We start from the raw sequence: 27,005 nt of genomic DNA on the forward strand, positions 1-27,005 counted from the left end.
TTGTTAACATTCATGATTATTGGTTTGTTAAAAATCTCCACCATGGTCTACCACACAGAGTATACTCTGATTGCCAGAGGTCAGACATCTCCTGAGGTGAAGCAAACATGCTTAAATAACCCTTATGCAACTCTGAACTTAGTGAAACAACTCCTGTGGCTAGCACAAATCCCAAAATATACAAGGGGAAAACTGCCTAGGTAAGCAAGTTCAGTAATAGCATGTCTTCCTGGACAGTTTTTTCTTAGCTGAGACTGATTTCTTATACAACTCAGGTCCTTTTTAGGAAAACTGGGACTGATGAACTGTTTGTAATCATACCAGCCTATACCCTTCTATGCTAAACACTGTATCCAAGGCCTCTGGCCCTGCAAGAAACTCTGCACATGCTCTAAACTTCACATCATGCAAGGGCTCAAAAATCACTCCAGGCACAGCCTGCTGCAAACACAGTCTGTAAATAAAGAAGAGTGTAAGCTCAGGACAGTGTAATTAGCTATGTCAGTGGGCTTTCCTTTAAAAGAAAAGGTGACCTGTTCCACACAATGGGATGCAGATACTTCAGCCTCATTTCCCAATAGCATCCAAAAGTTAATGGGCAGCGATGGTATGCTGTAAAGTTGCACTAACTTCACAGTGACAAACCTTCCTTTAGTAGTATGCCCTCACTTTATTTCTTTGTCTAAGGCACTTTATTGGCTCCTATTCAATGACAGAAAGCAAGCTGAATATACGTTTACAGCTAGATAGGGAAGTGGATGGTAAAAAGAAATTTTAAAATAATTTAGGGGAAAAATTAAAGACTTCCATGTATTCTGCAATACAACACAGCTGAAGAAACACAGGAAGCTCTTGTGCCAACCATCCTAACTGAATTAATCACATTAGACTGTGCTGAATAATCTACAGTATGGGTTTGGTAGTAAACAAAATAGAAGTCCCACAGTCACTTCTGTTGCCTATTGGCAGTGAATTCACATCTGCAACAACTCCAGTGAAGTACTTATACCAGTGAAATATGAAAATACCTGAGAGGAGAATCACACATGATATATCCCACATTGCATCTTACGTGTTCTAGCCTTCATGTTTTATCTCAATTGTTATTAATTAATTCCTCCCTACAGTGATCAAGAGTTTGGTTTATTGGTTTGGGGGTTTTGTTTGGTTGATTGGGGGAGGGGGTGTGTGTTTCATTTTTTTTATTTCTTCTTAAACAGCTTGAATTATAAGGGAAAGGCTTTTACTTTCAGATACTGTTTGGAAGTGGTCCAAAATCTGTCATGCTAGATCACCTCACTCAGCTCTGATAAAGCCAAAATTCATATAATCTCTCTTTGTATCCTTCTGGCAAAGTATTATTTAGGCAAAGCACAGCCAAGGACTGTTACAGGTACAAGACTAAAGGTGGCCACATTTCCATCCAATCTCAATTACTTCCTGGTGCTTTGCACAGCTCTGCCAGCTGATATTTAAACGAGCCCAACAGGCAGCCTTGGAACCACCTGATTTCCTGTTGCCTTGAAGGTTTCAAGAAAAAAATAAAAAGAAAGGAGATGATTATTAGGGATAAATGAGAACAGCTTTGTGAAAACTGAAGTGTGATCCAACTAAGGGAAAAAAAGTCCAGCCAGTACCTTTCCTAAACTTTTAGTACTTTTCCTAAACTTTTAATAAATGTACTGAACAGGAAAATCGGTCAACAGAAAACATGAAGGGGATGCTGGGGCAGGGACAGGAAATACCAAGAGGGAAGACAAAGATGTGAAATAAGAAAGAAGGGAGAGGACACGCAGACGCAGGACACTAAAAACATCTGGAAAAGTGAAAAATTAATGAAATTCCTCTACTGCCAAGCCACTAGAGAGCAATCAACTTGTTCATACTGAAAATGAACATTTTATTGTCAAAGTTCCAATACTGGATCAAGATATACTTCACTGGCTGCAGAGATCCCTTCAGTCTTTAATCCAGTGCTCTTGTGACCCTAATCAGACTGCCTATCTGGCACTGTGAATATAAGCATTTTAAAATATACAGTTACATCAATTTAGAATATGTTTTAGTTTTATTTTAATGAGTACAAGGTATTTCATTTCACTTATAAAACTCTCCTAATTGGTCACCAAACCAAACAGACTGGCACTAAGCATGGAACCAAACTCTCCATCATTGCTGGAAAACATTCTTGTCTTTCTCCTTACAAAATGACAAAAACACATGGACAGAGTAATTTCTGAATAATTTTTTTGAGAAAGAACTAATTGGAAAAACGGAGTTTCTAAACACACAAATCCATTTTCTGATTAACTTGGACATTTTGAACTACAACTGGTGCAATGCTCTTTCCAGGGGCAGTTTAACCTTCTAGAGTGTACGAAGTTCACACAGGACTACAGCAAGTGCTATATTAAGTAATAGGAAGTACAAAATGGGTGATAAAAGTCTCATTGCATAGATGAATGTCAACTTGTGCAGGATTTTATTTTTGTGTGGCTTAACTGGTTGGTTGAGACAGACCAAATACAAACTTTTACCATGCCCAGAATACGGAGGAGAAATCTCAAACTACTCAGACAGATGAATAAATACAGGACAATGGCAATTTTAAAGCCACAAAATTTCCACAACCTTGTTTAGGTAACAGGTGACTGTTACCTAAGGTTATCGAAGAAAAGATAATAAATTACTATGAAAATTTTCATCATGACTGTGACAGCTCTTTAAAATCAAATAAACTTCATCATGTGCATGCTCTCAGCCTGCCACTACAAACAACATAACCTGCCTGACATCCACCGAAAAGTGGCCAATTTTTATTAACTAATGTCCTGGTTTCGGCTGGGATAGAGTTAATTTCTTCTCAGTAGTTGGTATGGTGCTGGGTTTTGGATTCAGTATGAGAACAATGTGATAACACACTGATGTTCTGATTGCTGCTACGTCATGTTTATCCTAAGTTAAGGACTTTTTTGTGTCTCATGTTCTGCCAGTCAGGAAGTACACAAAAAGCTGGGAGGTAGCACAGTCAGGACAGGTGACCTGAACTGGCCAAAGGGATATTCCACAGCATAGAACATCATGCCCAGGATATAAACTGGGGAGTTACCTAGCAGTGGGGCACATCAGGGTTCAGGCATGAGGTCTGGCATCAGTCAGTGGATGGTGAGCAACTGTATTTTGCATCACTTGGCATTTTTTATTTCTATTATCATTATGATTATTTAATATTATTATTATGTTTTACTTCATTTCAATTGCTAAACTGTTCTTACCTCAACCTAGAAGTTTACTTTTCATTCTCCTCCCCGTTCCAATGGGGGGTTGAGGGGGCGGGTGAACGAGTGGCTGTGTGGTGCTCAGTTGCCAGTTGGGCTTAAAACATGACAACTAATAAATAAGATATTTGTTAGGATAAGGAAAATAAAAAAGTCTTTTACTACAAAGTTCAGTCCAAAGTTTAGTGAAGGTAATGGGAAAACTTAATTCTAGTGGATTCAACATCCACTTTCCACTAGAACTCTAGGTAACCACATTCAGAGCTAGGAGGACAGCCTCATTCCTAAAATATGGATCCTGACAAATCCTGAGCTGAGAGTTAGTCAACTCGTAATCTACTCACTCAGTGACCCTAGGGATTTTGACTACCAAATCAAAAGGATTTTAGCAGTTGTGTAGGGTTTTTCTTTTTTTTTGTTTTAATCTGAGATATACCCATATAAAAGTTACTACCAAGAAGTTAAATGCATAAATACCTACTGCAGAATGTTCCCATTCCCATCAAACAGAAATCGCTTACAGAGCACCAATGGTCCCTGTGCTATCCACATATTTATGATAGAGGGCACATAGTTTGATAAACTATAAAATTACCATGGGAAATTGAAAAAAACCCAACAACTATAGTACAAGACTCATCAAAACTCAACAGAGTTCAGGGAGCTATACAAAATTCCACATAATTCTGATAAGTTAGTCTTTTCACATCTGCACCTCTCCAACAATAACAAATCTAACATCAAAAGATCAGACCCATAATGCTGGGTGGTGATGACTTGTAACTCACGTGTTATCAAATCCAACTGCTTCCACATACATGCTGAAACTGGATATATGAAGCTTGAGGATGCCAGTAAAACAGATTTAGATCATCACACACTGAAGAAATATTAATTAAGATCTACTATCTATAAAAACTGTTTGCAATTCATCCAAGATAAGAGATGGCACTTGCAATAAGTAGCTTCTTATAAAAAGCTGCTTACTCACGTCACATTCATAGCATTAGTACATCACCCAGTAATGAGCTACATCAATGTGCTGGAAGTTTTAAAACTTGGCAGTCCCGATAACCGAAGTGGTTTTCCCCTCTTGCACAGCTTCAGCTGAGGGTGAATCATAGCAGAGAATTAAGACTGAAAATACTTGAACTTCAAGGTCTTTCCCCCTCTGATCGAGACAACCATAGTACTAGTACTAAAAAAACCTCGTCCTGTGGCAAAGCTGACTTTATTAATTTAGATCTCTACATTTTTTAAGTCAACATATATCACTGATTTAGTCTTAGCTTAATTCTCTTCCAAAAAATGAAAATTTAAAGAACAGTATTTTGGCTTGAAAGTGGTGTAAGTCACAATTTAGTATTTTCACTTTCTTTTTTTTCAGCACAAACAGGAGCTCCTTACCTTGAAATTTCTCTTTATTTTCCTCAAATGTAAAAGCTGTCCTTGACAGCAAACAGTTATAAAAACCAAATGGGACCATAAAAGGTACTGACACATCACAATTGAAGAATGAGTCGATGAGTTGAGATGTTCTAGACTGATCATTATATTTTCTATTAATGCATGGGAAAATAAACCAAACATCTGCTGTTGAGATCCTAATTTCACATGCTACAATTAAGTGCAGCAAAATGTGACTGCTCAAGTGCTGTACTGTTTCCTGTGCTTTGATGGGACACAACAAGGCATCTCTGAGCTTGGCCACATACTGTTTTCAATTCAGCTGGGCAACATAATGAATTTATCTCAATGCAGCAAAAAATCTGAATTTCTCAGAGGTAGTTGTGGACTTCAGCATGTTTATTTCTGGAACAATCTGGTATTTCATTAGAATTGTAATTCCTACTAAAACCAGGAATTAACCTCATCTAATTACGCAAACTGATTTTGCTTAAAATGCTACGTTTTAAAAAATTAAAAAATATGACAGCTTCACTTCATATCATCCTGTTGTTCACATCATCCCAGGCCCTCTGGCATTTCACAGAAGCCACACCATTTGGCCCCAAGGTTCACACCTTACTTCATTTGACCACCAGGTATTTCTATACCTACAGCCACTTTCTCTTCAGCAAATGCACCCCAGTTCCCTACCATCCAAACTTCTTAATATAGCAGTTCATCAGATTCAACTAATGCTAAATCTGCATACTGGAACACATGCATTCAAATCTATTTTAAATGCTGCAAATCTCTTTAAATAGAACCTTATTTTTAAAGATCCCAACTGTAATTTGTTTCTACATAAGAGGTTTTATTTTTTACCCTCCGTACAGCAAACACTATTAATGTTTCTGTTTCTCTAGAGACTATATGGATTAGACTAAATGGAAAGTTGCCATGACAACATCACTGTTATTTTAGGTATCAGAAATTCGTGCCAAGTTAAACAAAGGGCATGCATGGTCAATAATAAGTTTTCTAACTGTTCTGACACCAAATGATAAAACCCAATGTAATTTAAAAGGTTTTAGAAGAATTAACCCTTATGCTTAAAACAGGAATGAAAATTAATTACAGCACAATAGAGCATCTTTAGCACTCTATTGTGATGATAACTTCTGAGAAGTCAATCTGATCAGAGTCACTTTTTCAGCATGCCCAGAAGACTGAGCCCCACACCTCATGTTCAGAAATGGACAGTCAAAAGGCTAAATCACTGAAGGAGAGAGAAGGGGGCATCTGTTCCCAGCTTTTAAGTGCCTCCATTGAAGTTGGAAAGCTAACAGGCCAGAAGATCCTTCACATCCTTCCTCATTGCAAGTGCTCCAGAAAACCTATACACAAATACACAGTAACTTACAGAGCTGACACAGTAGTAGTCAAAGAACAATTCACATATAAATCTTAATAAAAAGATTTAAATGCTTAAGTGTAGTTCACAGATCCTCAAGTAGTCAGATATCTCACATGACTACAATTCCCAAGTCACTCAGAGACTTCTGTAAGTGGGGCTGAAAATGTTTATAAAGGCTTTTCCTGTGCATATAGCGCATATAATGCATTTTTGCATACAGTAAAAGATGTCCCTGCCCATGGCAGGAGGATTGGACTAGATGACATTTGAAGATTCCTTCCAACCCAAACCATCCTGTGTGTACATGATTTTGTGTATCTTGCAATTAAAAAAATTCTAAAATACAATGAAAAATCCAAAATTTTCTGAAGTGCTTAAAAAGACTGGGCTCCTGAGCACAACTGCCTATGTTTTTACTAAGTCCATGGAAAAAGTTAGGTCTGATCAGTTAAATTCTGAAAACTTGAAAGTTTGCTAAAATTCTTCTCAGCAAGTCCAAAACCAGGGTATTTTTAACTGAGTGCCTAAACATAAAGACAGTCAGCTTCAGGCTCATAAAACAGCAAGTTGTTTAAGATTCTCTCTGAGACAATGGTAAATTCTAAAGGTGTTCTTTAGAAGTTCAGAAACACACTGTACCCAACCATGATATAAAACCAAACACTTCTAAACAACAACCAAAAGCATTACTGACTAGCACACTGTTACTGAAAAAGAGCACCTACCTTGACTCTGATAACAGACTTACGATGATAAAAGCAGCAAAGTGCTGCAATCAGCATTTGAAAAACATTATAATCCTTCGGCATTTCTGGTTCTGCTGCTTGTGGTTCCTCAAGACTGAAGACAAAGTCACTACTAGCAGTTTCCTGACGTTTAAGCAAGCTCTTTAGTATCACCACTGCCTACCAGAGCCGCTACACCCCCCTACTCACATATCAGTGCAGGACACTTCCCACAGCTGAAGCTGATACTATCAATTCAGTGACCGCTGGCACACTTGCTTCCAGCATGCCATAGAGAGAGTGCCAGAATCCTCATGTGATCTGCTTCACTCACCAGTGAAATCCTAGCTCCTCTATCTTGGTATCCTCTGGCTCAGAGATGCATTTAAGCCAACAGCACAAGGCAAACTTCTCGATGAGTTACAATATCTGGCTGTCTCCCTGTGCTGGTAAAGGGCTCCCTGTGCTGGTAAAGGCTTAATCAGTTGCTCCAGCTCAATCATGCAACATCTCTGCCTGCACCATCAATAATATACACATAAAAGAAAAAAAAGAAGAGGAAAAGCAGATGATTACTGTTTGATGACTGTAAGAATTATATCCTCTGAGCTTTGGTAACCAAGTAAAATGATAAATCTGTTTATTTTTAATTATAGGAAGCTTCTGGCAAACAGTCCTTGGAAAAAATAGCAAGAAAACCAACCCTGTCAGCATAGTCAGTGTTAGTGGTGCAGCCAAGGTACCTTTAGCATTGAAAGCTATCAGTGGACAGTTTTAGCTTGGTGATAGTCCCCTGGGACTGTGCAAAGTGCTCGAGAAAAAACTGAATTCATGAATAGGTCTGATTTGGCAGTAAAAGTAAGTAAAAGTAAAAGTAAGCACTGTAACAAAATAAAAAGCAGCAGTTTTATTTATGCCTTTGATTCTATTTCCTGGTACAGCATAGTCCATAGCCTGACTGGTCAGCAAACTGCTCATCAGCAAAGACTGTCCCACAAACCTCAAGGCCCTCTCAAGAACCAAGGGAAAAAGCTTGGGTAACTATAATAGCTGTAAGAGACAAGACATCACCTTGATAGCAGCCCAGTTAATAGACTTGGTGAATGGAAACAAGATGGACTGGATTGAGGGGTACAAGAAAACCTGTAGCACTTAGGAAGGAGAAACTTTGAAGAGATCAATCACTTATTACCTGGGTGATATGAAAAAAATCCAGAAGTCACAGATATTTCAGATTTTAGACTGGGAATAAATTAATCCCAAAACACAGGTAAATTAATAGTCACTTGTCTTTTTCATCAGCAACAAATACATTAGATAATTAGGAGGGCATATACATTAAATGCTTATTGATGTCCTCAGGTATTACTTGCAAGGCAATACTTCTCACCTAATTTTACTTCCTTCCTACACTGCCTGAACAATGTGAAGTGCCCTCAGTGCCTACACCCAGCAATGGAACTTGGCACATAAACCAAGCAGCAGCACTGAGCAGAAAAAGGACATAAAATGTGCACTGTCTTTCAAGGGAAATGGGATATAGAGTGCCTATCCAAAAAGAAAAGGAAACCTCAGGGTTAATAACAAGGAAAAGGAATGTGTAAAGTGATGTGTAAAGTTCTCTTTCCTGTCTGACTACCTAAGGTTTGCAGGTACCTAGCACCAAATTACTAAAACCAGAATGCTCACAAAGCTGGTCAGACTACTTGGGATGTGTAGGAGATGCTATGCCTGTGTTCTTTTGAGAAAAGGAAATAAAAGAACAGAATATTAAATGGTCTGTAAAATGATAAACCTGGCAAGAAAAAGGATAAAAGACTGGTCAGAAAAGGAGCTGAAAATACTGACTTTGTAGATGGAGTCCTGCTGGGGCTGGGGAGAGGAAATGCCTATCCAAGTAGTTTATGACAAACTCAAACTCAAACAATGAATGAGTAGATAATATGACTGTGAAACTACCCTCCTCTTCTCTTTGCTCTGTGCTGCAGCATATTTTAATTTACTTTGAGTTCTTTTTCCACTTTGAGGAAATCCACAGGACTGCTTTAGTAGGTAGTCAGAGAAGAGAAGATTAAAAGATACCCTATAGAACTCCAAACACAAAAGCCTCAACTGTGATTCTTGTTTCTGGTCTGAAGCTTTTTAATACTGTGGCAGGACATCTCATCAAGGACTGTATTTTTGAAGAATTCATCAAAAGTTCTCATAATACCACCCTAATCCAATTTTAAAAAGGGAGGGGGGGAGAAGAGGGGGAATGATAAAAAGGGAAAAGGAACTGAAGATTGCATCAGTCAAGGCATTTTTTCTTTATAATGGTGACAAGACAGTATTAGTATCACTGCACAACACACTAAGGTTTCACTTGGAATATCACAAACAAAAACTATCAAGACAAGCAACTCAAACTACAGCAGGGGACAAGAAGGGCTATTAGGACAACTGATCTATTGTTGGCAGCAGAAACAACTTGATTTAACAATGCAAAATAAGGTGGGACACTTCTGTTCTGAAAAGAATTAAAAGTTTCAAAAAGTAGTTCTTTATGGGGTTAAAAAAAAAAAAAAGACAAAATCTCCCTCCTTCAATGGGAATAGCACAGTTCAATATGGAAAGCAAATTTGGCCTAATAGGTATTCAATGTGGATGTGCCTATTTTTAATTTGAAAGGTTTGATACTAAACAGTTTTGAAAAAAGTTTAGGTGTTACACTCCCAGCTCAACATGAACAGCAGGGTATAAATTACAAATGGTAATTGCCAGCTCCTTATTTCCTGTCTGTAATGAAGTAAAGAATCAAAAATTATGTATGTTGTGAGAATGCCAGAAATAATGAACCTTAAAAAATAATACTGTACAATTTCATATAATAGCTGTAGCTTTTTATCAACAGTATAACTTATAGGAAAGACGATACTTTAGACAGAGAATTTAATTTTTTAAAAACTAAACTAATGGGATTTTTCTTTTTATTAAAGGTTAACGTGACTTCTGCCCACATAGTTCAATGGATGGCAACCTTTACGTGACACTGGGATGCAGCAGTATGAAAATTAAGATTAGTGGAAGGAACCTCAAAGAGTATGTGAGAAAGCTCTGGGAAATAGTATGGTATTTCCTGCACTGATGGCTATCATGGAGCTGTTTTCAGCCAGCATGATTGAGGACAGCCTTCAGGCTGCTCCAAATTATGCTTCATACATAGGTAAGATTTACATTTTTAATTACTGACTCAGAGAAACAGAGGATGGTTTGGCCACATTTTCACTCTCCTGTCCTTCAATTTTTTGCTGGTACTTCAGGTTCTTAGACTCCGTACATGAGAAATAAACCAGCTGTTTCTTATAGCTTAAAAACATCAAACACAATCCTTTTGCTAAGTCATCTATTATGATGTATTTCTAATGCTCTCCAGCACCAAAGATCAACCATCAGCTTTGTTTCTTTGTTTTCAACTTAACACGTCTGATAATCCCTTCATCTGTTTCTAAGAATGGTTGGCTAGAGTATTTTTGATAATTTTGATAACTAAGCTTATTAAGAAAAGATTTCTAAGTTCATAGGATTCAAGTCCACATGAGTTCAAGGACACTTGAACATACATTCTGTGCCGAGTTCCTAATAGTCTATCAGGAAGAAAAATAAGTAGTCTCTGCTAACCCCATCTGTTATTACAAAGTCTCTAGAGTTATTTAGGGTGTTTTCATGGTCTGCTTTAAATTAGTTACTCAGTGTTCCCTTGACAGACCTAAACTCTGCCCAGCTCCACTCGCAGCACAGGAGTTCAAGGTCCTTACATGGGATGGTGTGAACCTGTTCAAGGGGAATCCTCTTGGGCTGCTTTAGTTGTACAGGTTAAACAAGATAAAATGTAGGAATAATTGCTTTTGCAGGTGTTGGTTTCTTTTATCTCATCACCAAAAAACCCCCAAAAACCCCTTATTTGGCTTTAAAGTTTTAAGTGGCTAAAGTAAAACAACCAAACTCCGTATAAATATAAATGCTTGAAAATTCACAAGTAGTTTGAAGTTATCAAAACGGTCTGCAGAGCTACAAGAAGTTATTTTGAACCAAACACTACTCATGCTCAGGGAAGTGCTTAAAATTCATATATAGAATTATTATGATTTGTGATTTCATATTAGAGTAAGAAAAATAATTTCAGGCTAAATTGCATGAAGGAATTGGTGGCTTGCCACTTAGTACTACATCAACAAATCATTTAAGCATTCAAATCAGCCTAACAGTATTCAGTGAAATACATGTAATGCTTTAGATTTCACTCCACTAAATGAAAGTAAACAGTCCAGGCAGGAAGCCAGCTGTAAATGAAAGAAGGCATGGTGTACTGTACAAGGGTCAACAACATCCATCTGATTTGATGCAGCACGCAGCCAATCCAGGGCACTCGGCTCACTGTTGCTGATCGAATGACGTCAGATGGAACACAGACGTGTCCCGTGGTCACACAGTGAACATGCACAGCCTAACTATGGGTTTGAGTCTCCATGCCTACAAAATGGCACCTGTAAGGTTGTAATAAAGTCCAATATGAATAAAATTTGAAAGAAAAAAAAACCAAAAGAAAATCAAAGCACTTAAATCTTCAGTTGAAACTTTCTTCGTTTAATACATGTTTTCTCTATAACTAGTTATTTGTTCTTTTTAATTGAAGGAAAAGTCAGGAAACAGGGGACAACTGTTAAATAATTTGTCCACACAAACATCTTCACAATGCCCACTACCATTTAGTTTTTGTACTAAGTCCTTCAGATAAGGCCCATGACCTCTAACAATACTCCATGGGGGACGCCTCCAAATACAGGTAGTGCCCAACTGTTTACAGCTGAACACCTTTTAAAGTGTAGAATAAGTGGAAGAATAGGGATGACAACACTGTCAGAGAGTGTAGCTTACTTTTATCTGTTCCTAACTCCAACATTTACAGGTTCATGAAGTCCCACCACCCAGCTCATGTCAAACCATTCCTGTGTCAATTCTTAACAGAACTGACTCTTTCATGTTCTCTTGTATAACCTCACTTCCTGCAAGCTGTTGTTGGTGCAGCTTCTAAACATAAATCAACAGATAGATCTGCAGTTGTAATTCCACTTGTTTGCATTGCACAGGTGTGGTATGGGAGAGGTCAGTGTAATTTCTTCCTCCTCTCTATCGTGGTTCCGTGAGGCAGACTCAGAAATACACTGCAGTTGTACAGGAATAGTGAGAAAACAGAATTTGCATCTATTTAGTTTACACTGCTGCTTGAATAAATCTCTTTGAAAATCTGCCTCATATAAAAACCCAGATTGGCAGCCACAAGAAATAAACGCCCAATCTGCTTATGAGCTTCCTATTAGGTTCCAATTTGCACTTTAAGACATCCAAATACTTTTGAGATTTGTATGCTCTAGTTATAAAAGATCAGATCTTTTCAAAGTCAACTGGCAGTATGTCTGGCTTTCCTACTAGCCAACTTACTATTATGAATCCACCAGCAGGTTTTACTGATCCTACCAAAAACTAGCATACATATTCTTGAGCTCCATCTACTGTTTGCCAACCCATGTACAAACAGGAAACAATTTTGTTATGTCCCAACTGTATTTAATTCAATTTATTCCTTAGATTGGGAAAATAAAAAGTTTTTGAAAAGGCATGAATTTCCTATTTTGTTCAGAATTAGTTCACAGTTTATGGCTAATACTTTCTTTCCTGCTGACTTAGGTGTCATTAGTCGAACTAGCTTTGGTGGTCAGCGTACAAGAGCTCTCTCACACAGAAAGTAAGCCATTAACACAATTGCTAACTTCAGACTTCTGTTTCTGAAAGCCTCCCCAGCCCTATCAAAATAAAGTGCTTTTTGTGTGAGATTTACACCAATTTCAAATAGAATTCAAAGATGAAAAAATTCTGCTACTTCGCCAGGGTAAATGGTCAATTTTAAAATATCAGTTATTTATCTAAAACTCTTGAATGCCCTAAAATACTTTCCTTCTATCCAAAGAATGCATATTTCGGATGTGTAGTACTCAAAAATAAAGCTTACAAGTCACTTAGGCTCTGTCTGAGCTCAGCTTTTCAAAAGTCCCTTTCTATGTTTTATTAACACAAGGATTTAAGGACATGGAGGCAAATTATCTCTGGGTATTCTAGACAGCCATCATAACATTATACTCCATTATTTGTGGAGATGTTCTTATTTTCTAGAAGTATCTGACATACAAAAACGTCAGACCAACCTGTTCCTTTGACAGCACATATCAACAGATGTTATCACAGCTGAAATGTCCCAGTGCTCCTTCTGCTGCACCCTCCATAGGCTAAAGTCTATCTAAACAGTGTGTCTCCAAAAAGAGGCAAGATGTACAGATCACACACAGTGTTCCAGTCTTACTCTAATTATTATCTATTAACACAGCTCTGAGGGATTAGGAGCTTTACATCCCTAGGTTTTATCAGTAAGAGGACCCAAAATGCTTAATAATCATCATCATCATCATCATCATCATCATCTGCTTTCCACACACTATATACTCACTCCCCCTTGTGGTTCATATGCTTATAGACACTGAAAGATCAACTTTAGTACGGTGTTGCATGAACGAGTTAAATACAAATATTTTCATGGCCCAGTCCATCTTCTAAACTATGAAAGAATCCAACATCATCAGTAACATAGTTCCAGTGGAACAATCCTGAAAGCCCAAAATTAATAGAAAAATAAGTATTCCAAGAGACACAGCTCAGCAACAGTTACAAAAAGATGAACAGAAAAGATGGTAAACTGTAGTCAGATCTTTGATGTTATTAATTGTTAAACATCTCATGAAAACAAATAAAATTATGTGTGGCACTCACACATTTTCTATATATACAGACCTACTCACACATGTATATAGAAGAAAACTGTAAGGTGTAAGAATTCCAGCTTATGCCATCTTACAAACAAGACTTGATAGTAGCTACTGCTCATCTAACAAAGGGACTGAAAAAGTCAACTAAGTAGCTACTGCCACTGGTATTACTACTGGTGCCAAGGAAATAAGTACAAATTATATAATTTTATAGTTTTCAACTCAAAACGTGGTGCAATCTCAGTGCATGCAGTGGCTTTTGATGACTCCAGATCAAACATCATTTAAGAGTTAATGAGTAATAATAGAAGAAGCAGAATACAGACATTAACAGGGTCAAATCCACAACAGGACACGATGTAAGATTAACCATTAAACAGAGAGAATGCTTGCTGCTCTATGAATTATCTGCATTCTATATTTATGAAAGCATACTCAGCACTACAGAAGATGTTCCATAAGATAAATATCCTAAACTCCATTTCAGCATCAGGAGAAGGGAATGCAAAGAGCCACGGCTAAAAGACTTTACAGTAAAGGTCAGAATAATTAGAAAGCAACTCTCCACTGGACTCAATTCATATAAGGATTATCATTCACAAAGAAAAAAAAATCCCTCCTCCCAATATGCTAAAAAAACCCCCAACAAACCCACAAACAAAAACCCCAATGAAGGAAAAAGAAAAAAAAAAACCATCCGTCAAAAACCCCACTACAGATCTTAAAGCTAATAAGGTCATTCAGGAATTGGGGGCTGGGAAACAGCAAAAAGCTCCAAACAGTAATAAGCTAACTTGGATTCTCTCTACTAGGGAAACATGAACTAGGACAGTACACTGAGGGTACATTGTCTTGTAGAGCTGTAGAATCCCACTTCCTGCACAGTTCACTGCAAACATCAGCTTAGATTTTATCATCACTTTGCACCCAATAGATTACAGAACTGCTGACTCAACCATATTTTCAGAGATGAGCCTGCTGGTCAAACAAAATTCAACATTAGAAAATACTCAAACTTGGGCGTAAGATTCCATCACTAATTATGGATAACTGCATTACATCAAATAAAACAAGTTTTCCTTAACTCCAAATAAACAGGACAAGATTCTCACCCTGGTTTTAGGGGAATTAACTACTTGAGAGCTTCTAAATTTTAATTACACATGTATCCCCTTAAGTCTTTTTGCATTTTATAATTGGCTGATGAAATAAGGATATTTTAGGAATAATTATCATACATACTTAAAGATATCACTGTCCTTTCTAGGTAGAGAAAGGGCACAAGTTGCAAGAAACAAGCCCAGTATAAGGCTGAAGAAAAAATTCTACTACCTGAAATTTTACTGTTACCAGAGTAGGATTAAAAGTACACGACAAGATGCTTTGTCCAACTTCTTGCAACAGCCAAAACTTATCCCGCTAAAAAATTAAATAAAGGTAACCAGGAGAAGACAGACGGACAAAAAAAAAAAAAAAGGCAACAAACCCCAACCCAAACAAAAACCAACCAACCAAAAAAGCCCACCTCTATGTGCAAAATATCACATTTTAGGAAAAACTTTTCCTCAGTAACAATGAAAAGACCATTAGACTACTTTGGTTTGGAAGGCAGAATAGATTATCTTGGGAGGCTATGGAATCTCTTTTGTTGGAGGTTTTGGACTAATCAGAACACCTATTCTAACAATCTCAGTGACACACTGACAAAAAAAATTCTCAAGTTCCCTCAAGACCTGCTTCTGTAACTTAATGACAGAGAGGAGGGGAAAAATTCCCCCCCATTATGGGCCTCTTGAGAAAAAAAGCAACAAACTTCCAAAAGTGTTTTAACTACGAAAGTTACAATGAAATTATTATGAGAAATATGATTTTAACAGCCATTACTTGATTAAAAAAATATCGAGTTACAGTGTTTCTTTTCCAGCAGAGGGCAGCGTATAACCAGCAACCACTCATCAAGAATCAAAGCGGAAGTTTTTGTCAGACAGAAAATTACACGTATTTAACATCAGATCGGCTCTAACAGAATCTTATATTTCTGAATTACACAGCTTGTATACAAGAAGCAACTGCTGTGGAATGATGTTGTGATATTTTAGCTTCAGTTCCTGCTAAGCTAGAAACATGAAATAAAAGTAAGTATCTCTGACTGAAACATTACTGACAGCGTTGATGATCTTTGAGTTGGATGACAAATCTGTAATGACAAAGAGATGTGTAAAGTCCAAGTCAGTCACATTGGCATACTCTTTTTCTCCTCAACAAAATACATTCCATCTGATAATTCCACCTTCTCTGATACTGTTGCTCTTGCTGCAGTTGCAAAAAGTGTGGGAAAAAAAAATCCCCAAACTACCATAAGGATTCAAAAAGAACCTCCTGATGGCGTGGTGCCTTAGTGTCAGGCATTCCTCCCAGCTCAGGTACTTTATGCACGACACTGTCAGACAACACAGAAACCCCACAGACTTTCTGCTCACAAGTCACAACTCGTATCTCAACAGGCAAGTCTCTGCAGGAGAGCGATACGAGGCATGAACAGGAATATACTGCAGTTGGCAACTCTTCCAGTGAGGCGGGGATTTCTCTAATGTATTTCCACATCTAAAAAAGGCTGCTTGCAATGTAATTTCATTGTCATCAGGAAGAACTGTTTCCCAAACTGTGGCTACTTGTCATGCTGACACAGATTTTTTCCCAACCTTTCCCAAATACACATACACACATAAAAACTTTCCTTTTGGTAATTCTCTTCCCATGGTATCTTCTTGGCATAGCCAAAAGAACAACGAGAGTCAAACACCCACACATATTGGCATCGACAATATTATGAATTTGTGCAATTAACTACACAAACTGTGCATCAATAAACCTCATCACCTGATCCAAGTTCCCTAAAGTTGAATTAAACCCACAAAACATTGTCCTGTCTTGCAAAGCTACAGATAATGATCAACAACCTGGAATGTCATCAAAATTTTATTTTCTCTTGCATTAACCAAAGCAATGATAAATGACGGTAACTTTTATGACAGTTTGCTTTCTAACAAAATCAAGGAGCTGTAAAAATAGGGAAAAAATGAACACCATGGGGCTGAGACAAACACCAATCCTTCAGCAGAACTTCACAAGAGAATGTTTTTCTGCAGCTGTAACTTCCTTAGGGCAGCAACGGTTTTTCCAAGTCCAAATCTAAATATAAACTTCCCTCATGACCATGCTGAGCAGACAATCAGTCATAAATTTTGTAATTTTCCACTAATGGATTAAAATACAACTCTAAAACCTCAGGCCATAGAAATACTCATCAACTCATCACTGATATGTATTTCTGTAATTATTAAGCACTATTTCCACGGGAAATGTTCAAAAGGTTTCCATGAAAGGAAGAGAGAAATCTAGTTTGTTTTTTTTTTTTTCTTTTTGCCCTGATATAGCTTCAATGATTACAGCACAGACTTCTATAAAAAGAACCTAAAGTATTTATAGTGAATAGGAATGGGACAGAAAGCTATCTTTAGTTCATATGAATTTGATCAAAACGACTCACAAAAAGTTCTCTGAGACACTCAAATCTGCAAGCACTTGATTCTTTCTCCCCTGCTGCAGGAGTCTGTTCTGTGGATATGCAGACTCAGGGTGTGGGAAGAACCTGCAGAGACTACCAATGGATCTATTATTTGGCTCATAAAACTTGTAAAAATCTCACAGAATGTACAACGTGCTATTGTGTCCCTAAATCTCTTTCATGACATGGGTAGCAGCCTGACTCAAAGCAGTCTGGCCTGTTTTCACTTCTACCATAAAAGGTTTTTTTGAAAGAGCCATTTAACTGTGACCATGGTTTCAGCAGCACTGTAAAGACAAAGGAAGGGCTGAAGCCATATGGACACTTCACTACTCCGACTCCAGCAAATCAGTACTTTTTTCCTCCCGCTTAGAACTTGCTTTTGCATCATTAGCTCTCTTTATGTATCGAATGAACCAATACACCAATATTCAAGGTGTAGTAAACTACACTGTCATTTGTGAGCTGTAATTTAGATTACAGAATTAGAAACCATAGTGCATCTATAGAGAATTCTCAAAAAAAAAAAAAGTGTCTTGTATCTTGAACAGAACAAGACAGCAGAAAAAACAGGGTTTTTTGCCTTTCCTCTGTTCAGAGTATTTCTGAATACAAGGATTTATTTGTATTACTTTGAGTCACCAGATTCCAGCAAGGAAAGGTTTGTTAAAGAGCAAATTGATACACTCAGCTTCAAAGTTTACCATGAGTTTCTGCCACAACAAACATGATGATATACTTTTCACTGTGAACCAGCACACTGAATCAAAACCAGAACCATGTTACTCTTCCTCAAGCCTGAATGAATTCTCCACATTCTATTTACAGCAGAGTCCAGTTTTGAAGAGATGCTGATCACTCCCCAGCAGGAGCACATTCTAAACAAGTATTATCTTTTTTATGGGACTCCAGAAACTCCAGTAGCATGTTTGCATCACTGCAGAAACAGTGCTAATTTGCAACTATGAAGCTTCAGGGCCTGCTCTGTGCCCAGCTTTGTTTTGTAAAATTACTTTTTAAATCTAGCTAGTTTAAAACTAGCTGCTTGCCTTGAAGGAGAATAGGTATGACTGCGCAGCCTGATAAAGTGGATCAGTTATGAGAATGGCGTCTATTTGATCACATTTGATCTTTCAAAACAGTCACCTACAATTAGTGTGTCAGGGAGCAACAGGAGTGGGGCCTAAGGAATGGTGATCTGGGGGCACAGGGTGGCCAAAGTGCTCACCAACAAGGTGCAGTCCCACAGCACCAAGATGCAAGCAAGGTGAGCAGGGTGATGACACAACAGGTCCTATCACATTCCAGTGAGCCTCAGGCAAGACAGGTAACAGGCCAGGTCTAAGGTCCGTCCAGGGCTTCCCACACAGCACTTGAGAAACAGGACTAGGGGTAGGCACACCTCCTAAACAACTCTGGCAGGGTTTGAAGGCTCCAGCCTGGTGGAGCCTTTGCTGGGTGGGTGTGGGTGGAGGTCCTAAGTGAGGCTGTCCAGGACACTTAGAAACGAGTGCCCTCAAGGCCTGACAGTACAGTTTGTTTGTCAGGATTGTAACTCCTGGGTAGACTCACCAGCAGCCAAATGTAATTTTGCACTGCACCAGCAGTACAACTTAAATTTGTGCCATGTATTACTTTCAGGATAATGCAATTTTTAACAAGGCAAATTAATCCAAAGTCTCTCTTCTCTTTACAGTTTGAATAGAATCAGTATCATGACTGTGTACAATTAGTTTCAGCATTAGTTCTTATGTATGACTGGTACATCATATGTGCTGCACACTCAAGTTTATGTTTCCAGTCAGTAAATTGACAGTTTTCTGTTCAGAGACAATCCTAACTATATTTTTCTGTGCATCAGAAATATAAATCTGTCGCTCAGAACTTCAGTATCCTAAATCAGCAAAATATGGTTCCCAAAAGGGCTCTTGTTTCTCCCTCTTACTATCTCTTCTTCACTTAAAGGCATTTTTTTTGCCACTTAAACAACATCTGTCAGAGCCTACCTGCTTGTTCAAACTACATATGCACAGACTATATATCAGAGACTTGTGCAAATGGCAACGGTGGTATAAACATTGTGAGATGCTACAGAAATCTATTTTTTCAGCATGAGTAGGTTAGTGTTCTGCAGTTTATACCTGACTTAACACTGCCATTGTAATTTATTCAAGGATCTGGAAAATTTATAAACATTAATATAATAGTTAACATAAGGTAAGTTACAGAAGACAATGAACACATACTTGCTGAAACTTGAGCCAACAAAGGGAGTCCAAGATCCTGTTAGTATGAATTCAGGCACATCTTTTACAGTTAGAGTTAACTGATAACAAATTATTGATGAGAGTCTTCCTTTAATTATGATCATTTTCTGTATAAGAGCGCATTTCTGGAATCAGTTTTGTTAGTATCCCAGACTTTGAAAGACAAAAAAGTGTTTGGGGGAGTTATATTTATTAGAAAACAATTTCTGCATATTTTTCCAAGTTGTAGTTTGAGATTTCTTGTCTAGAATTCCTGTTATAATATCATTGAACTAGGGTCCAAACTCACAGTTCACTGAAGATACAGATATAGACAAGAAAAACTGAAAAAGGAAGGAGAGAAGAGGATAGCAACCCTTATGTTCTCCCTCATATGTCTCTTTTCCTCCGGCTTTCTTCCTCAACATCAAAGTTTTAATAACTAAGCTTAGCACCACTGCTATTGACAAGAGTCCAAGACAAGCTTCTACTAGAAAAGTTGAAAAGATCAGAAACCACATTTATAATATAGAACTTGCTGCAACAAGACAAGACACACATATTGATGAATTGGCACATGATACCTCTGCCTTCTACTTGGTCATATTATTAAAACCGTAACAACATACTCTGTACAGCATCGTGCAAGATACATAGTAAATTAAATAGAGCAATTAACATGTCCACCACACTGTTGCCTCTGGCATCCCCTCTTCTACAGCACTCTTGAGAAGGCTTTTGGCCTTCTGTGTCTCTGCTACTTTCCCATATCCCAACTTTAGGCTGGGATTGAGGCCAGGGACCTCACAACAGTGAGCTAACTGTTTAGAGCAGAAATCCAGCAGCTGTTCTGAGAGTCCTCCAGCAGTCACTTTTTCATGGACCTTTGTGTTCTGCTCTTCCCCTCCTCTTCTTTGAAACCCTACTTCCCACATCCATCCCAACCCTAAGCAGAAAGTACAGCAGATGACCCTGACACACTTTCAGATGAATTAATTCTCATCACTTTCCTGTGACAATCCCCTATCAACACATTCTCCTAGCTTTCTTCTTCAATCAATCTGAACCCTAAGATTGGGCACATCTCCATTTCCCTCAACTATGAACATCCACAGAGGGAATTCCAGCTGCAAAACCCAGACTGGATCTCCTCAGTCTCTTCCTCTCCCGAACTCTAACCTGTAGCAGAAATTCGGGTGTCTGAGAAATTCAGACTTGCATGAATAGCTACAGAAATATCCTATGTTAAGGATAACCTGTGTTTATCTGACACTTCTCAGAAAACTTCTAAAAGACAGGGAACAAAGTTCAACAATTAGAGAAGCTCGTTGTTGAGAGACATGATGTATAAGCCAGATTCTTGCAAGGTTCTGAGAAACAATATTCACTTAAACATGTTGAAAGGTGCTAATTCAGCAGAAGTTACAGCATTACAAGAGATTGCCAGTACAGAATCACAACCCTAAGGCTTCTTCCAAAGTTTCTATATTGCAAATCCAGGGTTGATTTTTGAATAAAATTTATGAATGCTCCAGAGTATTTTTTATTTACTCTAACAAAGTACACACTCTGATCTTGTATAAAAGCAAAACAGAACTCACAATTTTTCCAGGATTCCAGTTACTTTTTGAACCGGAAGTGAATTTTTAACCATAATGTTAGTAATTGCACTGCTAAAACCATAAACCTGAATCTGACATTTTTATGCTACTTTCAGATATGTTCCTTTACTTCCCCAGAAATCCATAAGCAACACATGCAGATTCTTTTAATCTGTTAACAAAAGCAAAAATTTAGGTAGTCACCACATAACTGTAAAGAAGCCCCAATATAAAAATACAACCTACCCCCAAAGCACAATTCCCACAAGTATTTCATTGAAGCACTAAGGAAACAGTGTGACATGTATAATCAGTATCTCTGTAGCAAAAGACAGACAGCTGCACTAGTTAACTACAAACGACTGGAAATGCTCTGGCAGTACTGAGTATATACACCAAATAAAATATTTTGAGAGTAAGAAATTGTACCTTACCTTAACATATTCCAAAGTAGGATCCAGAATATTCTGATCTCTGTAAGAAAATAGGGCAAGGAGAGAGGAAGACAGGACAGAAAAACAAACAAAAAAAAATGGTGAGTCCAAATATAACTTCATACTGGAGATGCATTCATATGAGCTACAGACCTACTAGGTCACATTAAAATCTTCATTAAAAGATGTGTGTTAGAGCTACATGGTTTATGCTATCTATCTTTTAACAAATATATAAATCATCCATTTCTTCTAGAAGAACAGGTAGTAGAGCTAATAGTAATTAATTTGGGGAATAAAGTTAATTATACCATTTTAAGCAAATAAAAAACAATCTTGCAATTTCAACAGATGGCTGAAACACATGCCACCTAAATTATCTGAAATAAATTTAAGAGAGCTCCCTCAATGAATTCTGAATGTATTTCTTTGCTTGTTTGTTTTCCCATTTAAGCTACTGCTGCTGATAGCAGTGAGAGGGCACTGCTAACAGAAAATAGAAAGTAACACATTCACTTTTTATATATACAAAGTTCTCAAAGTTATCACCAATTCGGCATTACAATCATTTGAAAGCCACTGCCCTAATTGAAAAAGAAAAGCTCTCATCACAGGTTTTCTATACAGGCAGATGGCAAAGGGCACAGAAGCCTAAATGAAGAGCTTTGCGATCAGTTACAACTATTTACGCAAAATATATGTTTATTTCTATTTCAAAGCACTCTGTATATTTGTTTGAGAACTAGCAGGTCAGAGTTTGCAGTACATGACTGGATGTTTGCTACAAAACCTGGGATGACATATTTGATGTTGGCCTTAAATACAAATATACAACAGGCACAAAGAAAAACACGCAAACTTACGGAGGGATCAGGCACTTGTTAAAGCAACCAAGTTTGCCACATGGACAACACATACCCTATACATTTAGAACCAGAACCCTGCTTGGTGCAAGTTGTTACAATGATGTTAACACTGGAAACCTAATAAGCAGCTTCAGAAATGTAGAAATTGGGTTACACTGGAATGAATTAATCCAGAGAACAGTCTCTAAATTCCCTGTGTTGTTTTGAATGTAATTGCACATGATCTGAAACTATGTTATTATTATTTTTTACTCAGTTTTCAGCCTGGTTCCCTAACAGCTGTTAATACAGAACACCTATACAGAGGCAAAGCTGAGCCTTCCCACCTCTTAGCCCTGGCCATAAAATGATGGTACTCGGCTGTTCAGGCTGTCTCATATGTTACTGTTTCACATTATCCCAATATTTATCAAGGATCAAGTTTCATTCTCAGCTTAGTTAAAAAAAAAAGTTGGAAAATGCAATGGAAATAGAAGTTGGACCATTTAAAACTTTTTCCTATGCAATATACAAAGAAGGGGCGATTTGGTAACTGTATGAATGTAAAATGTGTACAAGTATACCAGAGAAAACAGGGGTGAAGCGCAGAGGAAAAACAAAAGGAAGTTCCTAAACAGAAGAGACATTTTCATTCTCAACACTTTGCAATTTGACTGGAAAAAAAAATCCCATTCTTAATCAGTTTGACAAAGTCATTAAGCACGGCTGAATTCTTCTCACATTCAAATGATCCGTGGGAAGCTGTGCCAGTACCAAGTGCTTTTGAAAAACTTTGCAGTTTAGTTCTTCACTTGCCTGTGGAATCTTTCAGGACAAAGGGTCTACCAGCACTGCATGTACAACACACTCTAAAAGAACAAACCTGCTCACTTTGTCAGCGAGCACATTTTGTTATGGGCTGCATTTACAACCTCCACTGCTGCAGACTAGATTTGCTAGAGACTCCACTGTTCCCACCACCTGGTACCAGGCAAATGATCCTTAGGACAGATCAAGCCAAAGCAAAATGAGAGGTAGAAAAGCTTTAAGACCAAACAGTTTATTTACTGCTATATAAAGCAGGAAATCCAGAAGAGAGTGGGGAAAGAAGTGACCTACATTTCCTTCAGTATCCACACAACAGAAGTGCTTTGAAAATTTTTGGCTTTAGGAAATGGATGGTGTAACAAGTATTTTCACAAGTACTATAATATTTTATCTGGTAAGCTGGCCAACAACAAAATGTATGAAACCCTGCAATTCATCACAAGTACAGGCCATATAGAAAGATGTTCACCTCAGATACCTGTCTCCAAGCAGATCTACCCCTCTCTCTCCCCATCTGCCCTTGCTGTCTAAGCTTTCATTTTGTGCTAATTTTTTGAAGTTATTTTCGAGGGATGGTAACTTTAACTGATGTGCAGCAACTAAGGGTAAAAATTAACTACTGCATTTTCCTTTCATTAGATGCCACCACAATACCATCATACATTATATGCAAAAAACCAGGTTAAGCAGTTAGCTCGAATAACTAGAATCCAACAAAATAAAACTAACTCCTGAATCTCAGCTCTCTGTTAGCAGTGATGATGTGCTTCTTTATGTCATATGCTCCCCGTGAAGGAACGTCATGAACTTTAAAAAAAATATAAAGCACCTCTTTTCCATTTTCTCTCTCAAGGAATCTTAATAAAAAATGGTGAACCCACATTCGCCCTTCTTGTATTAAACTATCTGCAGAAAAAAAAAATATTTTCAGACAACTAGCAGATCTGATGACAGATACTGTTTCTACCACCTCTCAAAATCAATTCAACTGAAGGTTTGATTCAATAATAATATGTTCTCCATCTTTCATCAGATTTTATTACCTTTCAAGTAATGCTAATGTTTATCTTCATAGTATGCTTGACTTTACAGCTGTATTCATTTGCACCTGTTTACCCACAACATTCACGTATTAGAATCTCCACAGAAGTCAACCAGTACTGTGTAAACTGTGGGTTCATGGATTGGATTTTATTTCACATTTTGGATGCGTAATAATCAGATAAGACCTACTTCCATTCAGGAAAAAAAAGCATATTTAATACAGAAAGATGTCTGTCACCTGGAATAGAGAAGTTTTCAGAACACCTCAAGCCAAGGTGTTGGGTAAGTATGCAGTAGGACACACAGTATTGGCTTCATGCTTTTGTCATACTCATTATGTCACAGAAAGAAATTTAAGGGATGTAAACACACTACCACATCTACTTTGGGTATTCATATTGCTGCCAGACTATAACCTCATTTCATGACAAAACAAAATCCCTTTCCAGCACTTTACTGCTCATAGTAATAAAAAAGAAGAAAAAAAGCACCTGACTTGATACATGTAATTAAGTCATTCTCCTGAGTAGTGTAAATCCTCTCTTCACTCTCTTTCACATGTACAAGTCTGTGTGGAAACTCTAGCAGTATAAATACTCCTCCAATAGTAACTGATCACTAAAAGAAAGCAGTCATCACTGTCTGAACCTTCATGATTCTGAGCTTTTCCTAGCCAGAAACAGTCTCTCTAGAGACTGACATCTGACATCACCTTTTTCTCTGCCGGCTCATCTTGCAGTCATACAACCCTTTAATCTCTCTCTAGTAATCCTTGAAAATCATCTCAATTTTTTTTCCGTCCAGCGTCAAGACTCTTATTAGAATTATGCACTTTTTTTTTTTCACATATGGGTTTCTTGTTTACACTGCCAAAAAAATATACAGAGCTTGCAAGTCAAGAGTCGAGCTTCAGCAACCTCAAAAAAAGATGAAGACAAGACAACAGAAAAAGTGGAGTTGTGCTTTTGCTTCCCTCTTCTCCTCCTTCTTCCCAGAGCAACATTTTTTTTGCAACAATGAAGAGCTTGGTGTCATACTGGTTGGAATTGACTGCCTATGAGCAAGTACTGATACCTTTGATCACTGTGAGAACCAATGTAACTTCTCAGAAAACAGGGATTATCGCTGTATGTAAACTCCTTCAAGATACAGCTAAAGCTGACTGAGATGAGAAAAGGGAATGGAATTTGCATGTATTGGATGCTGTTCTTCCATTTCCCAACACTTCTAAATGACAGTCAAATGTGTAGGAAGAACTAAAAGATTAAAAAAAAGGCCTTTTGAAGTTGTCAGCATCAACAGTCACTGGCTAAAAGGAAAAAAAAAATCACTGTAAGCAACTGGAATCATATTTCCAGTATGACAAAGTAAATACCGCCACACTGCCAACTTCAAATCTTGCATGGATTTTGAATGAGCAACAAATCGTGAAATTTGGTAGAGAAAACTTTAACATCCAGGTAACTAGTCACTATTCTAAAATATTTTATAAAATTCTCATGTACTGATAACCAATGCTGTACTGAAAAGCCAAATCCCGGAGTTCAACCCCAAAATAAATTATTCAGTTCAGTGGGTGCAGGAGAATATCCAGAACCTCAGGAACTGAGACAGTCTATTTTTCAGACTTTCACGTTTGGCCAATAGTTCTCTACAGCATTGCTTCAATAAAGAACCTTTAAGCAGATATCTGTAATCTTTAGCTGCTGATTTTACAAAAACCTCCACCTTTCTCCTAACACTGGATATTACCCCCTCACATCGTTGTTGCTGTAAAGAATCCTGCAAAACGCAGACCTTCACAGACTAAGCCATATTAAGCACCAGCTTCTTCCAGGCCTGTGGCATCTTCATAGACATGTTAGCTACAATTATAAATTAGCTAAAGCTATTAGGTGATAACTTTAATGAAGTTTAAGCACAGATACAACAGTATCATCAGAGATGCCCAAATCCTCACTATCACTCAACTCCCCGCATAGATATTCTTACAGCGGTGAAAACTGCTGAATGGCCCTGAAGCAGCTTTGTGCTACTTCACACTTTTATAAATGTACTTGTGGGAAAAACATCAGGACACACTGCCAGTACCTGATGTATGAAAATATGTTCGCTTGTTTAAAGTGACCTTTGCTGGAGACATTTTCAAAAGCATCTCCTTTCTACCACATGGAAAGAGTGATCACGAGAACTACTCAACAGTTCCAATGCCAATGGTGCCAATGCCAAATATGAGTAAAGACAATAGAGGCTCAAGGGGAGCCTGAGAAACCGAAAATGTACCAAGCTGTCGCATGGCTGCTAACACAGACACAACTGCTATAAAATGACCAGATGGGATCAAATGCCTTCTTCAATTTGTGTCTTTGAAATCTCTCCATCTGTGTAGATTTTTGAAATACACTGCTACTTAAGTATGAAGGTGCAAGTTTGAGCATGCTGGACATGGTGTGTTTAAGTATATGCAGTGCAGACTGATGTTATTTGTACTGTAAACCAGAGTAAAAGACCCAGTGATTTTATCCCCCAGCAGCTTCTGCTCCACACACACGCTCCTACTACATTCCTAAGGGCATTCCACCCTTCCTTCTACAGCTGCACAGCACCATGGACATGACTCATTCAAACACCAGTGGAAACAAGTGCAAACTGCTATGACTAACTGTGTAATGACCTGCAGTTCACACAAGAACAGTAGGGACTCTTCAGTAATTAAACCTCAAGAAAAGATACAACGTATTTTTCCTTGAATTAAATGAAATCTCAATTTACTCCT

General features: G+C 37.8%; 1 protein-coding gene across 5 annotated transcripts in view; it reads right to left on the minus strand.

Moving 5' to 3' along the window:
* BCAR3 (breast cancer anti-estrogen resistance 3) overlaps positions 1-27,005 on the minus strand; it is an 85,035-nt gene that overhangs the window by 14,311 nt on the left and 43,719 nt on the right. For 4 of the 5 annotated variants that reach the window (XM_017834984.1, XM_017834983.1, XM_017834985.1 and 1 more), the window contains one exon: positions 21,513-21,552. In XM_017834984.1, the coding sequence (XP_017690473.1) occupies positions 21,513-21,552 (40 nt within the window). Of the gene's footprint in view, positions 1-6,806; positions 6,948-21,512; positions 21,553-27,005 lie in introns of those variants that run through there. The other variant, XM_017834987.1, reaches the window with a different exon arrangement.

The sequence above is a fragment of the Lepidothrix coronata genome, unplaced genomic scaffold, assembly GCF_001604755.1.
Source record: "Lepidothrix coronata isolate B3197 unplaced genomic scaffold, Lepidothrix_coronata-1.0 Scaffold247, whole genome shotgun sequence".
NCBI classification, from domain to species: Eukaryota; Metazoa; Chordata; class Aves; order Passeriformes; family Pipridae; genus Lepidothrix; species Lepidothrix coronata.